Source organism: Micromys minutus (assembly GCF_963924665.1).
Source record: "Micromys minutus genome assembly, chromosome: 29".
NCBI lineage: Eukaryota > Metazoa > Chordata > Mammalia > Rodentia > Muridae > Micromys > Micromys minutus.
In genome coordinates, this window is record NC_137964.1 from 4,273,634 (window position 1) to 4,289,232 (window position 15,599).

The following is a 15,599-nucleotide window of genomic DNA, read 5'->3' on the forward strand; positions in this document are numbered from 1 at the left end:
GCGGCTAGCCAGGCCTGAAGGAGTGACAGAACTCTGCGTTCGATTGGCTGAGGCTAGATGGGGAAAGGGAGCCAGCGCGGGCTCAGGCGCTCCCGGCATCCCTCGCGGGGCGGCGGCTGCTGCGGCGGCGGCAAGCGAGGAGACAGGGAGAGTCAGTGAGTGTAAGGTGCGGAGAGCGGCTGTGAGACCTGTGGGGAAGTTGGGCCCGAGGCCGCCGCCGCCGCAATGCAGGAAATAATCGCCAGCGTGGATCACATCAAGTTCGACTTGGAGATCGCCGTGGAGCAGCAGCTCGGGGCGCAGCCGCTGCCCTTCCCCGGCATGGATAGTGAGTGCGGGGCCCGGCGGGTGGGCGACTCTGACCGGAGGCTAACCCAGCCCGGGACCCCGGGACCCTCTCTCGCCTAGTTCCTCCGCTTCCGTCCTGGGACTTCCCGGTGTCACTTGAACTCGGGAGACCTTTCCCTGGATCCTTGATCCCTGGGGACTGCTCCGTGGCCGTCATCGGGACAGTAGGACCGTGTCGGTTGTTCGCTTAACTCTTAAGTGAACGTGTATTATCCCGAAGTGGAAATCCCTTTTCCCACCCTGTCCAACTACAGCAAAGTTTTAGAATGTCTCCCATTTCCACCTCTTAGAGTGCTTCTGTCTACTTTAGTCAGAACTAGACGTTAGAAGAGTATGAGGGTCTCTCACGTTTGAGGACTCCAAGTAGACCCTCATATCCCAGGCTTGCTTGAGTCTAACTCCTGGGAAATCTTTCCTTATCCTAGAATTGTTCGTTTTTCTTATTATCCCACCTCCGGGTCACCCGTCCCAACACTAGCCCCTGGGGAACTCTTAGACTGAGCTACCTTTACTGCCCCTCCTCACGTGACGGTTTTCCCATTCTGGTGGGATATATCTAACATTTTGGGGAGCCGCTTCAATTCAGACATAACTGTCCTCTTTGTCCAGGTCGTCCTTGCATATATGTCTACTCTTAAGCACTAGGCTTTTACTCGATTTGATGACAGTGCCTTGAGCAGGAGTGTGTACTGCCAGTGGCGGATAGTTTTTGCAATTGTGTGACATTTGGAATTCTGGGGACTCTTAAGAGGGTATATAAATGCTAGGGCCCCAAGACTGTGAGTTACTAAGTAGTTGTACACAAAGAAGAAATAATTCGAAATTAGATCTTTTCTGACAGCAAAGATCACACTTGCCCCAAGGAACTCGATGTCCCCTAATCACCAGGAAGCAGTCTTAACAATAACATTGCCCCCTTTCTCACCTCTATTTTTTTTTTCTCTCTTATCTAGTGTTAGGGGGTTGAAGGGTGGAAGAAGAGGGGTGGAGAAGGGTAGAAGATGAAAGAACCCCCAAAATAGCCAAAGTCTCCCTTGGAGAGCCAGGGATGTGCATAGTATGGGTACCTCTTCAGCTCAGTTCCAGACTTGGTAGGTGCCCTTGGCACTCATTTCTTGTTTGTGGTTGTGTTGGATATGTCAAAGCCCAGAAAGGCTACAGACCCTCCTGTGATGCTCTTTGAGAAATATAAATTTCTGCCTTGAAGATATGTTCTCTATCCATTCTTCCAATCCCTATGGCTGGATTTCTGACTTTAAAAAAGGAAGTAAGACTAACTTCTAAATAGAAAGAAAGATAACAACTGTTCTTAGATCATGTTTCTTTGTTTTGTTTTGCTTTGCTTTTGAGACTATTTTAGATAGTCAAGACTGGCTGAAATTCCTTATGTAGCCAAGGATGCTCGAACTCCTGATTCTCCTTTTCTCTACTTTGAAGATAACTTACACCTCCATTTCCCATTTATGTAGTGCTAGCTGCTGAACTCACAGAGTTTTGTGAATGCGTGTTGTACTGACTGGTTTTGTGTATCAACTCGACACAAGCTAGAGTCATCAGTAAGGAGCCTCGGTTGAGGAAATGCTTCCATGAGATCCAGCTGTAAGGCCTTTTCTCAGTTAGTGACCACTGTGGATGGTGCCATCCCTGGGCTGGTAGTCCTGTGTTCTATAAAAAAGCAAGCTTGGCAAGCCTTACTTAAGCAGCACCCCTTCATGGCCTCTGCATCAGCTCCTGCCTCCAGGTTTCTGTCCTGTGTGAGTTCCTGTTCTGACTTCCTTTGGCGATGAACAGCAGTGTGGAAGTATACGCTGAATAAACCCTTTTGTCCCCACTTGTCCCCACTTGCTTTTAGATCATGGTGTTTTGTTGCAGGAAATACAGCCCTAAGACACTTGTCAAGCATTCTATCAACTGAGCTACATCTCCAGCCTTTGTTTTACTTATTTTTCTTTGTTTTTGTGTTTTGAGACAGTCTGGCTATGTAACCATAGTTGGACAAGAGTATGCTACGTAGCTTTTCTTGAACTTGAAATTTTCCTGCCTCAGTTTCCTTTTCCCTGGTACTGGGATCACCAGTGTCTCCCATCATACCCAGCATCACCTCTGCACTTTATCTCTACCACTTTATCTCTAGTAGCTCGAGCCTTTAATCCCAACACTCAGGAGGGAGGCGGGGCAGATCTCTAAAATTGAGGCCAGGCTGCTCTACAAATCAAGTTCTAGGATAGCCACGGCTGTTACACAGAGAAATCCTGTCTCTTGGAGAAAGGAAAAGGGGAAAAAAAGAAAGAAATGCCATCTTTGGTTTTTGTTCTTAAAATTTACAATTTTCTGAAAAATGCATGCTGATGAATCAGTGAAAACTATTTATGAATCCAAGATTTGTTCTGCAATCATGACTGGTGAGTTTCTGGACTCATCAGAATAGCCCTGGTCTCACTGACTTCTGCCACATTCTTGACTCTATAGACTTTCTGCCCTCCCAGAGTTGGCTGCACTTGGGGGATGAATGGCTGTGCTCCTTTGTAATTCAGTGTAGACCCTGCATTTTAAGGTCTGTTTGATCTTCAATTATATTCTTCCACTAGGCTAAAGTCTAAAGAGGCACCTGCTAGCTCCGGAATCTTCCCTGCTCTGAAGCCTCATTGTGATTGTTATTTCCTGTGAGACCATTCATTTCCCCCTCTCTGTCTCATACTAATATACCTGCAAATTAACCCCTATGGGAGGTCTGAGCTGGGGGTAATTATTTCTCTGATCTTGTTTTCCTTCATGTCTTTTCCACCCATTCTTAAATGTTTTGAAAGTTCTTGGTTTCCAGAAGATTCTCAGATATTTAGTCCCACAGTACAGTCATATTTTACAAGTTTGACTGAAAAAAAGTGGCTTTTGCTTTGAGACAGGGTCTCACTGTATTGCCCTAGCTGGCCTGGAACTAAATATGTAGACCTGGTCAGGCTGGAACTCAGATCCACCTGTCTGCCTCCCGAGTACTGGGATATGTCACCATGCCAGGCATGGGCTTTGTGGGTTTTTTGCCAGCTCACTACATCCTGGGTACCTAGCTTTAACTGATAACTGGTTCTTTCCTTTTTACAGAGTCGGGGGCTGCTGTATGTGAATTCTTTTTGAAAGCTGCCTGTGGCAAAGGTAAGAAACTTTTCTTCACATCCTTTCTGGGGTATCCTGTGTTGTGAGTTGTTTTGATGTTGTTTGTATTTTGATGTTAATTTTGTCTCTTTAGAGGTTGTTTTTGATGAGCAGTCTATCATGTATTTAGGTGGTTTTATATGAGTTTCTTCCTTTAATTGGCTAATAAAGGTTAAAGCCTGTGATTGGGTAGTGGAGAATTGTGGGACAGGAGGTTTGAGAGTAGGGGCAGACAGAGAGAGGAGGACAAGAAGGGAAGGAGAGAGGACTGAAGAAGAGGAGGAGGAAGCCATGATGGACCTGAAGCACGTGGTTAAGAGAGACCACAAGTAACAAGGAGTCTTAACAGCTGGGGAGTAAGTTAGCGTAGTGTTAGATCTGCCCAATCTAGGCTTATAGCTTACAATTATAACTGGACTGTGTGTGTTTTACATGGGTTTCTTGGAGTTGGAAATTCCAGCTACACTCTGCCCCTACTTTGCCCTCTAGCAAATGTTCAGGTCACTGGGTATCTGCTTGTATTACCTTCAGTTGTATTATATTGTGGATGAAGGTTCCTAAATGAAGCCGGGGCTTAGGTAGGCTAGGAGGATGCTGGACTATGGTACCCAAGATCTTAATACAGACTGAACCTGCCTAGCTTAAAGGTTGCCGTCTTCTGTTACTTCTCCTAGTCATGGAGAGGCGGGCATAGAGACTTTCAGGAACTTCTTGTGGTCCCACAATTACATGTAGCTATGCCCAGTGTCTGAGTACAGACTTTTTTTTTTTTTTTTTTTTTTTTTAAATTTTAAATTTCAGTGTATGCAAGCTCACTTTTCCTCTGTGGCTTCCTAGTCAAAGACTAGCCAACTTTTTTTTCCTGGGGCCTTGTTAACACTAACCAGGCCTCAACAGAGGCTATGTGAGCCAAGCTATCCACTAATTCATAGGTATTTGTGGGCAGGACCTTATGTGTCAGACACTTGAGTAGGGAGCACAGATCAGAGCAAGGGATGCTCTGAATGGATGGACTGGTCCAGTGAGTTTGGCCTCCACTGTGCAGTTACTTGCTGAAGCAGTAGACCTTGGAGGTGGATCAAACAGCTTCACTTCACATCGGGTCCTGGTCTCATTACCATATTTGCTCAGCTCTTCTGCCCTCTGACTGTTAGGTAACTACACAGATAGTAGGCTGGGCCCTGTTGGTTTTTCTCAAACTTTAATAAAATTGTCCTAGGCTTCTTTTTAGTCCATCTTCTAAACTTTTATTGGTGAGACTAAGAATCCCAAAAGGGAACCCCAGTTTCCCAGATAATATGTGCTTCACACTATGGGACTCCTGAAATTCCACCAGGAATGTGACCCTATTGCTACAAAAGCATTCTTAATCTGTGGCACAATGGCTGTCCCATAGCTGGGAGCCACACATGTGCCGACCAGCTAAAAAAAACTTTAGAGTCATTCCTCAGCCATACTCTGCTAACTCACATACTTAGCAGCCACACGAGGCTCCTGGCTGAACTGAATGGTGAAGGCGTAGAACATTTCTTTCTTAGTCACAGCTTTACTCTCAGCAGCCCTCCAGTCATGGACGGCCTCTGTTACATTCCCAGAGGATGGCTCTCTCCCATCTGGGTAGGCCATACCCTGCTGCAGGACACTGTTCCTGCTTGTGTCTGTCACAGCTCTTCAGTGATAAAGCTGATTGTCATCTTGAGGATGCAGAGCACTTTGAATGGTAGGACATGGCCTACCTGGAGTCTAGGATTCTGCTCATGGCCCTCGGTACCCTATAAGGCTTACTCTTTTGCCACCCCTCCACTTTTTTATTTCCAGTGCCCACACACCACCAGAACTGCTGGGTTGGTTTGTTTAAGGAGCCAGTTCATCCCTCCAACCTCACTCGAGGCTTATTATGTATCTGCCTTAATATCTGTGAGATTATGACATGATATTTTAGTGTTTCGTTATAGACAAGGCCTTGCTGTGCAGCCCTGTGCCCTGGAACTCACTGTATAGACCAGAGTGGCTTTAAACTCACAGAGATCCACTGCCTTTGTTTCTGGACAGCTGGGATTAAAAGTGTGTGCCACTGTACCCGTCGGTTCTGGTTGTACTTTTCTGAAATTCTTTAGACTCAAATACATGGCTATTAAGCTTAAAGTAGGGCTAGAGAGATGACTATTTCCAGCACTCACATAGCAAGTCACAACCACCTGTAACTGCAGCTTCAGGGGATCTCATACCCCCTCTCCCCTTTTCTGGCCTTTGCAGACACTTTAGGCACATTTGGTATACGAAGAGGCAAAACATTTCTTTGCCGGTATTACACCTAAATCTACATTGCCTTCTCCAGAAACACCTCTGCTGGTTTCAGGTGGTTCAGAGAAGTGTGGGTGACAGCTGTCCAACTTTCCCTAGGTCCATTTCCACCTGAGCCTGTATCTCTCTTCACTCTTCTGGCAGGGGGCATGTGCCCATTCCGTCACATTAGTGGTGAGAAGACAGTTGTGTGCAAACACTGGCTGAGAGGACTGTGCAAGAAAGGGGACCAGTGTGAGTTCTTGCATGAATATGACATGACCAAGATGCCAGAGTGCTACTTTTACTCCAAGTTCGGTAAGGCATGTGGAATCCACTGTACCTCTGTTTCTCCCATCTTTCCAGTACTTGGGCAGAGCCTGGCAACCTGAGCTGGTTCTTTAGTAAGGGGGTGTTATCATTCTCTGTAACTTCATGTCCCTGTGGAACTTCAGGGTTTGGAGCACTTTGGGACATTGAGTGACTAATCCCAGTGAGCAAGCATGGCAGCTGGCTGGAAACTGTCGCTGCTTGTGGCAGCCTTACCCCTGAAATCCACATCTCACTGGGAATGTGACCTTAGACAGTAGCATGGCTAGCCCAGCAATACTCAGAAGAGCAAGTCTAGGGATGACTGTCCTCTGGTAGAAGTGAACCTACACTTCCCATGAAATTAAGCTTGCTTTGAGTGCTGATTAGAGATGAAGAGGCCCCTAGTGATTGGAGTGGCCTGGATGGAGAATCAAGGCAGAGTGGAGTTCGTACTGAACTTAGTCCCCAGTGATCTCCTCCAGTCTACCATTAGTGGTGTCTCAGAGGTTCTGATGGTTAGCCCAAGGGCTTCTGTGTTTCCTAGTCCTGTGCACTGCCAAAAAGAAGTCAGAAGGCTTCCAGAGGCTATGTGGCGAGCTGAGTTTCACAGCATTGTTACTAGAGGAGACATTGGTTGTTTCAGTATCGTGGGGTTTTGGTGACTATGAATCTGGGTCTTGCGTTATAGCCTGCATTAGTCTGTAACTGACGATGTAGATCTGGGTGGTCTTCACTATTCAGTGAACCTCCTGTTTCACTCAGTCTCCCAAGTGCTGGGCTAACAGGTGAGAGTCACCATGCTTTGTTTTGGGTGCTGACTCCCCGTTTTCTTTATTTTTATTTTTTTAAGATGTGTATTTATTATTGGTGATAACCTTGCTTGTTTTTTGGTTTTGTTTTGTTTGATTTTTTTTTTTTTTTGAAGCAATATAAGCAGAAGGGTCACACAGACAGAAATGGGGTGCAGGCTTCCTTCTCAAGCTTGTCTCATATGCCACATCCATACCATTACCATCTCTCACCTTGTCACAGAACAGTACGAATAGGGCCACCCCCTGTAAGCTATCCTGGGGTGTCCCTCTTAAGCTAATAGCCATGATCTAAGCATGCTCCCAAGTCTCTAATGGCCCCTTCACTTGCCTGGCCATTGTACAGCCATCTACTTTTCGTAGCTGCTGGCAGATGGGGCACACACTTGTGTTGGGGATCCTCTCCGTCTCCATCTTAAAGGAGAGACCTTTCCTTGTCTGCTAGAGTTTTGTTGCAGTGGGCCAGACTCAGGCATTTTGTAAACTAAGGGGATAACGGGGAGTTGGTTATGGAAAATACTGTGAAGGAAATGAATAGAAGAAATACACTCCTCATAATTGGCTTGAGCAAAGTGATCCGAGAAGGTCCCTGAGAGAAATCCTGAGCTGGATGCTAAGAAGGGGCCTGTAGAGGCTGAGGAGTCTTGGTATCAGGGAAGCCATTGTGGCTAGGTGAGGAGCACTGGGTCTTTAAGCAAGAGGGCTGGGCATTCCTTTGCACTGTATGCAGAATAAGTTAGCTTTGATTGCAGAGGGCAGCCTGGAGGTGTGTCCAGCCAGCCTAATGTACCAAGAGGTGCTTGTCAACACATTATCACCAGCAAGGCTTATCCATGCTACAACAGAGACCCAGCCTTGAACTCCCGAATAGTCCACCCAGTGTTTCTCCTATAAGTTAGAGTTCCTCGGACCTTCTGTGAGCTCATAGGTGTGAAGAGTTTCCCGGTTTCAGTAGATGTACAATATCTAGCCCCGCACTACCTTGGGATCTCCCAGGCTGTGTTCATATCCTCCCGGTGTAGTGATGTGTGAAGGCAGGACTTGTCAGTGCTCCGCAGACTTTGCCCTTGGCTATTGCATGAGCAAGCTGGTCCTAGACACTAGAACCACCTGATTCCTTTGTTTTGGGATACAATCCAGCACAGTTCCATGAGGCATTTGTACACATTTCCTGCAGGGGAATGCAGCAATAAGGAGTGCCCCTTCCTGCACATCGACCCCGAATCCAAGATCAAGGACTGTCCTTGGTATGACCGTGGCTTCTGTAAGCATGGTAGGTGACAGCAGGCCTCCTTGAGCTCACCTGAGCCCAAGGCTGGATCCTCTTGAAGACCACTTCCTCTGCCTTACCTGGCTCAGCAAAACTACTGTGGCCAGTGAGGTTTTTTTATTTATTGTTTTTTTTATGAATATAAGTATATTCGTATGTATGAATATATAGCCCAGGGGGCTTTAAACTCAGTTCTCTTGTATTAGTCTCCTAAGTCTGTGGTTACTGGTAGGTGCCACTGTAAACCGCTGTGGGACATTTTCCTACCCTCACTTCCCTAAAGCCTCCCAATAAGGCTGTCATACGGTGTTCCCACTTGCACTTTTCAGTGCAACACACTGTCCCCTGTGAATAAGACTTGAAGCTACATTGGCTCTGTACCTCAAGCAGTACAAGCAGGGCTCTGACTGTAAGGGACACTTAGGCCTTCCCTCACTTGAAAGGCCATCTGAACAACCCGGATCGGGCTTTGCAGGTCCCCTGTGCAGGCATCGGCACACCCGGAGAGTCATTTGTGTGAACTACCTTGTTGGATTCTGCCCCGAGGGACCATCGTGCAAATTCATGCAGTGAGTATCCTCCTACCAACCCAGCTGCTGCCCACTGGGTGATTTCTAGGTGCAGCTGGGCTGGAGTCTCTAGATGGCATCCACCCTATGGTCTTAGTAAAACTGAGAGGTGGGAAGGAGCTACTGCTATGCTTGCTGTTGATGATTCTGCTTCTAGAGCCCAAAGGCAGCTCTTCCTAGCCCAACATTTAGCCTTCTGTGAGCTGTGGCCACTGCGGAATCTACAGGGTCCCTGGTAGAAACTATGGGCCCTGTGTACTAGAACAGTTCTCACATAGCACCTTGCAAGCCGCTTAGAGAGTTAGGGATTCACCTGTGTTGGCCCTGAGCTTGGTGTTCCATATACATGGATGGAAGCCAGGAGGAAGAGAGAGATTGATCGTTTCCCACATACAAACCCCTAGCTAGGTTCAGAGCTCAGTCGCTGCTGTTGGTGGCTAATGGTGCATGGTCAAGTGCAAAGCCATTTGGACCTCTGAAGGTGGGTTCTTCTTGTCCCACAGGATTAGCATTCTTCTCCTAGGTCCATAGCATTGACCTTGAGAGTCTAAGACACATGTGTCACTTGGTAGCTGTGGTACTAGGCTTCTGTCTGAAGTGCCATAGGGACTGTAGAAAGCTTTCCTGTCTACTGCTTCTTTGGCTACATCACTCAATTTGCATCAGTTGTAATATTTGCTGGTTTGTGTTGTGGTTCCTGCCTTACTGAAGGCAAGTAGCCACCTGCTCCTAGATGAAAACCCTGAGGGACTTGTATCTCTCTGGTCCAGGGATACCTGCTTGCAGGTGAGCATGTCACTGAGTGCTTCTGTATGTCATTTGGAGGTTTTGGTACTCTTCTAGACTTCATGGGGCTTCTATACATGTCTCCTCCGACACAGCACAAGGACCAGAACAGCCATGTCTTTTAGAGCAGCGCTTGCCTAAGGGCCAGTCGTGCCCGGTGTCCAAAGTTTGAATTGCTTTTGTTTTGCTCAGGATAAGTGTGGCCTTTCCAAACGTTACCTGGCCCTAACTCCTCTCATACCCTGTCTTCCTCTCTGGCTAGCCCCCGATTTGAACTACCCATGGGAACCACTGAGCAGCCCCCACTACCACAGCAGACACAGCCTCCAACAAAGGTATTGTACCCTGCTGTCTCTCTGGCCACACCGGCCTGCTGAGATGGTCTCATTACCCACTCTGTATAAGGTCTATTGTAGACCCCCCTAGAGGGCCCTGTGAATAGGGCAGCAGGGGAAGCAAGAGAGAGGGGTGTGCCCTCTTATTCCAACAGAAAAATCAGGGCAAAGCAGTTTTCTTGTTTTAGAGATGAAGGGTTGTGAGCCCCAGAGTGGGAGGAAGATGGGTCCATGTAATAGAATCACTGTAAATGTGGGACTGTGCAGTTGTGGCTCAACGGTGTCTGCCTTGGGAGCTGGAACAAGAGAAGGGGGGACTGGGCCAACATTTGCTGTTCTTGCTTCTGAGTCAGAACCTTCCCTTCACAAAGGAGGAAACTTGGCCTCCCAGAGGGAGGGATTTACCTGAGGGGACACTGACAAGCAGTGACAGACATAGGAGCTCATGTCTGTGGGGATTATTCCTGTCACAAACAGGAATAAAGGACTCCCAGACCCACAATTCAGTCAGTGTGGCTCCCTTAGCACAAGGAAAGGGAAATTTCATGGACAAATGGGGATGTACAATTGTGCTCAAACCAGGGTACCCTGGGCTGACAAATGGGAGTGGTGTGTTTGGCCAGAGGAAGGTCTGGCCTGCATGACAGACAGGGCCTTCAGCAGGCCTCTGCATAAGCTAATTGCCCTTCTGAATCCTCCCACTGCCTGACTGGCTTTTAAGTCAGGTCCCATGTCCCCTTTTAGTCCTGCCCAGTGTCCTGAAGGGCTTGTATAGATCCCTACCCTCAGGTGGCACCAAGCGGATCAGACTTCCTAAGAAAGCTGATAGCCTGAGGGTTCCTAGCTCTTACCTGATATTTCATGGGTCAGAGCCAAGATCCCATCTGGTTGGAGGAGAACTGTTCTGGAATCCCTCCCTAAGAGCCCCACTCCCCTTTCCATGTGACTCCCAGAGGAGGGCCCTTTCAGCCCCTAGACTGCAGGCCAGCATGTCAGGCTCCAACTGTTTTTCTGTGACTGTTGCTCGCCGTGTAGGCTGCTAAACATCTGGCTGAACCAAGCGTTCATCCTGACCTGAAGCTAGAACCTCAGAAACAAAAGTAAGGCCTGATCATGCCCTCACCCCACTGCCCAGAGACTTCCTCTTGTCTCGTCCATGTTTTCTTTTCTCCTTTTAGTTCTCGTTTTTGTGTGTCTGCATGGTGTTTTTTGGACAGCAGCTCCTGCCATCATCACCAGAACTTTCTTTTCGGCCCTCTTTCCTGGGGCAGGCCATTGCGGAAGCCCTCTTCCTGCTGATTATACAGGAGAGGTCCCGTCCTCTTTTTTTTCCTGTCCCCATTGGTAGTCCGCGTGCACGTGTTTTCCGCAGTAAAACCGTGTTGTGTAACTCTTTCCAGCAAAGTAACAATCCGCCATTACAAAGGTCGTCCTCCTTGATCCAGTTAACGAGTCAGAACTCTTCTCCCAATCAGCAGAGAGCCCCGCAGGTCATTGGGGTCATGCAGAGTCAAAACAGCAGTGCAGGCAACCGGGGACCCCGGCCGCTGGAGCAAGTCACTTGCTACAAGGTGAGTCTCAGGAGGGGTGGGGTGGGGGTGGGGACAGGACAAGGTCTTGAGTAAGTGGTCGTTCCCTCACTCTACAGATGTGTGGTTGTTTATGGACAGTAAGAACATTTTTGTTGTTGCTGATTTGAAGAGTACAGGTGGTGGGTTAGTCACCATCTTACTTCCTACACTGCCAAGACCGCATGGAGGAAGGGCGCACATGCTATTCAGTGAGCACATTGTGCTCTGAAATGAGTTTTCAAAAAGGGTAGAGTGATGCTTAAAACAGCTATGTGTGCATCTCAAAGGAACAGGACAAATCTTTCCATGCTCACAGGAACTGGATTAGGAACACACCCTAGCCTATCCAAGAAGACTCTCGGTGAGAGTCTCATGAGAATTTGTATTTGCTGGGCAGCCCTTACATGAGTTTGGTTCGTCTTTGCATCTTTGATGAGAGCTGAACAGTTGAAAGCTTTAGGGTGTACCACTGCTATCTGAGGGAGAGATGAACTTGTGATTAAAAAGCACAGAACATACTGGGAAATGTCCTACGTGGTAAATCAGCAGTGGCATCTGTAGAATTAGATGAGGAGGGCTTCAGACACAGGCAGCTCAGTGGGTGAGATGATTGTTGTGTAATCCTGAGGACCAGTTTGGATCCCTAAATAAAAGCTAGGTGGGTGTGGCCCAGATCATTAGTAGAGACAAGATCCCTGGAGCCAGGTGAGGCCATCAGTGAGTTGTAGGTTCGAGACTCTGCCTCAGTAGAGAGAAGGAAGACTCACTTTGGTGCCTCTGTGCATGGACAGTCACATAAGCATGAACACACACGTACACACACATAAACAGAAAAAACACTAGAGGGAAACACCTACACAAGCATGCCATGGACTCCTAGAGTGAGCTTCATTCACATACCCTTTCTTTGTAGCATCTTAGGCTCATCCCATGCCTGTGCATTGCTAGAGGCATGCAGCCTTGCTTTCTGCTTAATGATCAATCTCTACAACAGTGTGTGGAGCCTGGTCTTTCTCAGTGACTACATAACCCCAGCTTATTTTACCAGAGCTGTTAAAAGACTAATTGCTTATGGCTTTGTTCTTAACAACAGTGCTAATTTGAACACTTGGGCATTTTTAAAGTCTTGTCTGATAACCATTGGCATCTTTTTTGCTAGTGGTTCTGAGCTATGAGAATACATTGTATACATTGTAAGGCAATGCTACACAAACAGGCATTCTTTGAAGCCCTGCTCTATCCCAGAGAAGTTTATATCCCTGGGGGAAGGGAAGTTATCTGTGGATTCAGGTGCCATAGGCTATGGGAGATGTGTGGAGCTTGGGAGGTGGAGCTTTCCTGGTAGTATTCAAAGATGGCATCCTCATGCGGCTTAGCTGTCATCTTGCTCCCCTCTAGCACTATGCAGCATTGTCTTCTTTACGATGCAAACACTCAGTCTTGAGACCCTAACACGTACCTAACACAGACCTGGGCCTGCTGCAGTGTATGTGCCCAGTCCTGAACTAGGACTTTAGTTCCTTCTGGTGGTCACATAACCCAAGGCTCACTGGCTACTATCTAGACCACTCATCCACATAGATCTGAGTTCGGAGCTAGAGACAGGTATCTCAGATCTCTGAGTTCAAGGCCAGCCAGGGCTACTGTAAGACCTTGTTGGGGGGGAGGGGGCAGCGAGAGAGCACGGAAGAGAGTGCAAGAGCGAGTGAGCTGGATACAGAATGTGTCCAGGATGGAGTTGACATGGGCATGTGGACATGGTGGGAAGTTTGCATCGAGTTGTGGCCCCTTGTGCATTTGCTCAGTGCTAGACCAAGGCCGTTTAGAGAGAAGGGCCAAGTTAGGATCAGTGATAGCTCTGTCAGGCAACACTACCAGCTCTACCTCTCCAGGTTGAAAGATTTTCAGATTGCTCTGGCCCTGTGATCAAAGCTTGCCCTCAGATAGCTTTGATCCGTATGCAAGATCCAGGAGGGAAGCTTCAAGCATAGCTCACCCTCAGTTCTCAGCAATGGCTCCCTGAATTGGGGCAGGAGCCTGGTGGCTTCTGTCCGGTTGGTCCCTCCTGTCTTCTCTAGGAACGCCAGACATTGGCTCAGAGGTAAGGTGATCGTCCTGCCCTGTGGAGGGGCAGGTGGGGGAGCTCTTTACTACTGTGAATGTGCCTGTCGGGCAGACCTGGGCCTGCTGCAGGTGTGGTGGGGCTAGGGAGCTGGTCCGTGTCAGCCTCCTCACCTCTTCAAGCTTCCTCACAGGCTGTTATTTGGTGGGCACTGCTTTAGTTAACATCAGAACTCTCACGCTCTTTTCCATTCCTTCCCTCCCTGTTCCCAGTGTGGTGAAAAAGGACACTACGCCAACAGATGCACCAAGGGGCATTTGGCCTTTCTCAGTGGACAGTGACAGCAGCAGCAGCAGCAGCTGGAATCACTGTGGAGCAGCCTGAGGGCCCTGCTGTTGGGAGCATGCACTTAGCTGCTGAATGTTGTACTGGCAGGACTCTGGCTGGAGCTGCAGGCATACCTGTCAGGGCTCATTTTGAGGGACCATGTCTGTCCTTTCATTTTACTATAATTTTATTTTTTAAAAAGGACCATGTGCTTCAGTTGGATCCCATGAGCCAGAGGTTGCCTGGACATCAGTGCCTCTTTTTTTATTTTTTTGGACTCCCTGCACACTGCCCTGTTGGGGAGAGAGAAGCTGGGAAGGGCTATGCTTGGTCCTGGGTGGAAGACAGCTGGCAGTTCCCCTCAGGGCCTCTCATTTAAACACCAGCACCTAAAAAGGATGGGTGGATCATCATGTGGGGTTGTGGCCAGGTCAGCCTGCTTTCTCCATGAACTACTGACGCCTGAAGCTGTGCCTATGAATGTGATTTGAACACAGGAGCCCTTCCTGACAAACTTGGAGCACCTACTGCCTGGCCCGGCCCTAATGTGGGAGAGGTGCCAGGCTCCCCAGGCTGAGCTGCTTTTCTGGGCTTGCTTGCTTGCGGAGCATCTGACAGTGCTTCAAGTGTACCTTCAGCCAGTGCAGACCACCTTTAAATAGCTGACCCAGTTAATCTGCGCCTACCTCCTGCCACTCAGACACCTGTGGCATGCAGAAGCCACCCATCCTTGAGCCTAGAAAATGTGAATCCATCACCTGCAACCTGCTGGGCAAGTGGGCCTATCCAAGTTCAGTTATAAGAATACTTTCTATGAGGTTGATTAAAAAACTTGTTTTTTAGCCTGTGTTTTATTACCTAAGAGACTCCCAAGGAACTGTCATCCCTTGATACCAATCTCACAAAGATCCTATCTCATATGGTTTGATGATACCTAGTCATCAAACCAGGTTAGGTTAAAGATGGGCCTAGCATTCTCTTGGCCCTTTTATTTGGCTGTTCTGGTATCCTTCCTGCACTCTCCTAAGGCATGGTGTCCTCCTTGGTCCCAACCTCCCCACCCCAAAACCTAAACCCTGGCTTTGTCTCTCCTCCTCAGATATTGGCTGCAGTCATCTTTGTTTACCAATCAGAATTAACTGGGGCAGGGTCCTTCAGTGTCATGGTGCCAACAGTTTTGGGGACCAAAATTAACATTAGAAGAGCAGCAGCATGAGGCCAAACCCACTATACTCCCCCTCTCCCATAAGCAGCTGCAGGGACAGCCAGGAGCTTGCTAGTCATCCACCCACTAGGACTTAACTCTAGCCATTTTACCAGTTGCTGGTGGACCTCATGCTGAAAGGCAGAAGATCTTCGGGCCAACCCCAAATAGTTCCAGGGGACTTATGCCTCTGTAGTACCAGAAACACAAATGATGCAGGCAAATGCCCATACACATTTAAACAAAAAAGTAAGTAAAAGCATTTACTGTTCTTAAGAGTACATGGGTTCTATTCCCAACACTCGTATGGCAGCAGCTCATATGGGTAAATCCAGTTCAAAGGGATCTGATAACTTTCTCAGTTTTGTGAGAATAAAGCATAGTGCACATACATGCATGCAGGCAAAATATCCATAAAGCCAGGCATGGTGGCACATGCCTTTATTTCCCAGCACTTAGGAGACGGCAGGCTCATCTCTGAGCTTGAGGCTAGCCTAGTGTATGTAGTCAATTTCAGAACACCAGAGCTAAGTGTTCACCCTGTCCAGAAAGAGAAAAATTGTCATGATTCAA

The 15,599-nt window shown here is 47.9% G+C and overlaps 1 protein-coding gene across 2 annotated transcripts; it reads left to right on the plus strand.

The window, feature by feature from the left end:
- Positions 1–124: 124 nt before the first annotated feature.
- Positions 125–14,629, plus strand: CPSF4 (cleavage and polyadenylation specific factor 4). 2 transcript variants are annotated; one of them, XM_080941304.1, is made up of 8 exons: positions 125–328; positions 3,448–3,498; positions 5,947–6,099; positions 8,080–8,175; positions 8,648–8,741; positions 9,790–9,862; positions 11,338–11,433; positions 13,768–14,629. In XM_080941304.1, exons 1-8 carry the CDS (start codon positions 226–228, stop codon positions 13,834–13,836), a joined length of 735 nt encoding a protein of 244 aa, XP_080797430.1. In that variant the 5' UTR covers positions 125–225; the 3' UTR covers positions 13,837–14,629. The 2 variants fall into 2 exon arrangements, with proteins under 2 accessions (XP_080797430.1, XP_080797431.1); XM_080941305.1 differs by having other exon boundaries at positions 11,341–11,433.
- The last annotated feature ends 970 nt before the right edge of the window (positions 14,630–15,599 follow it).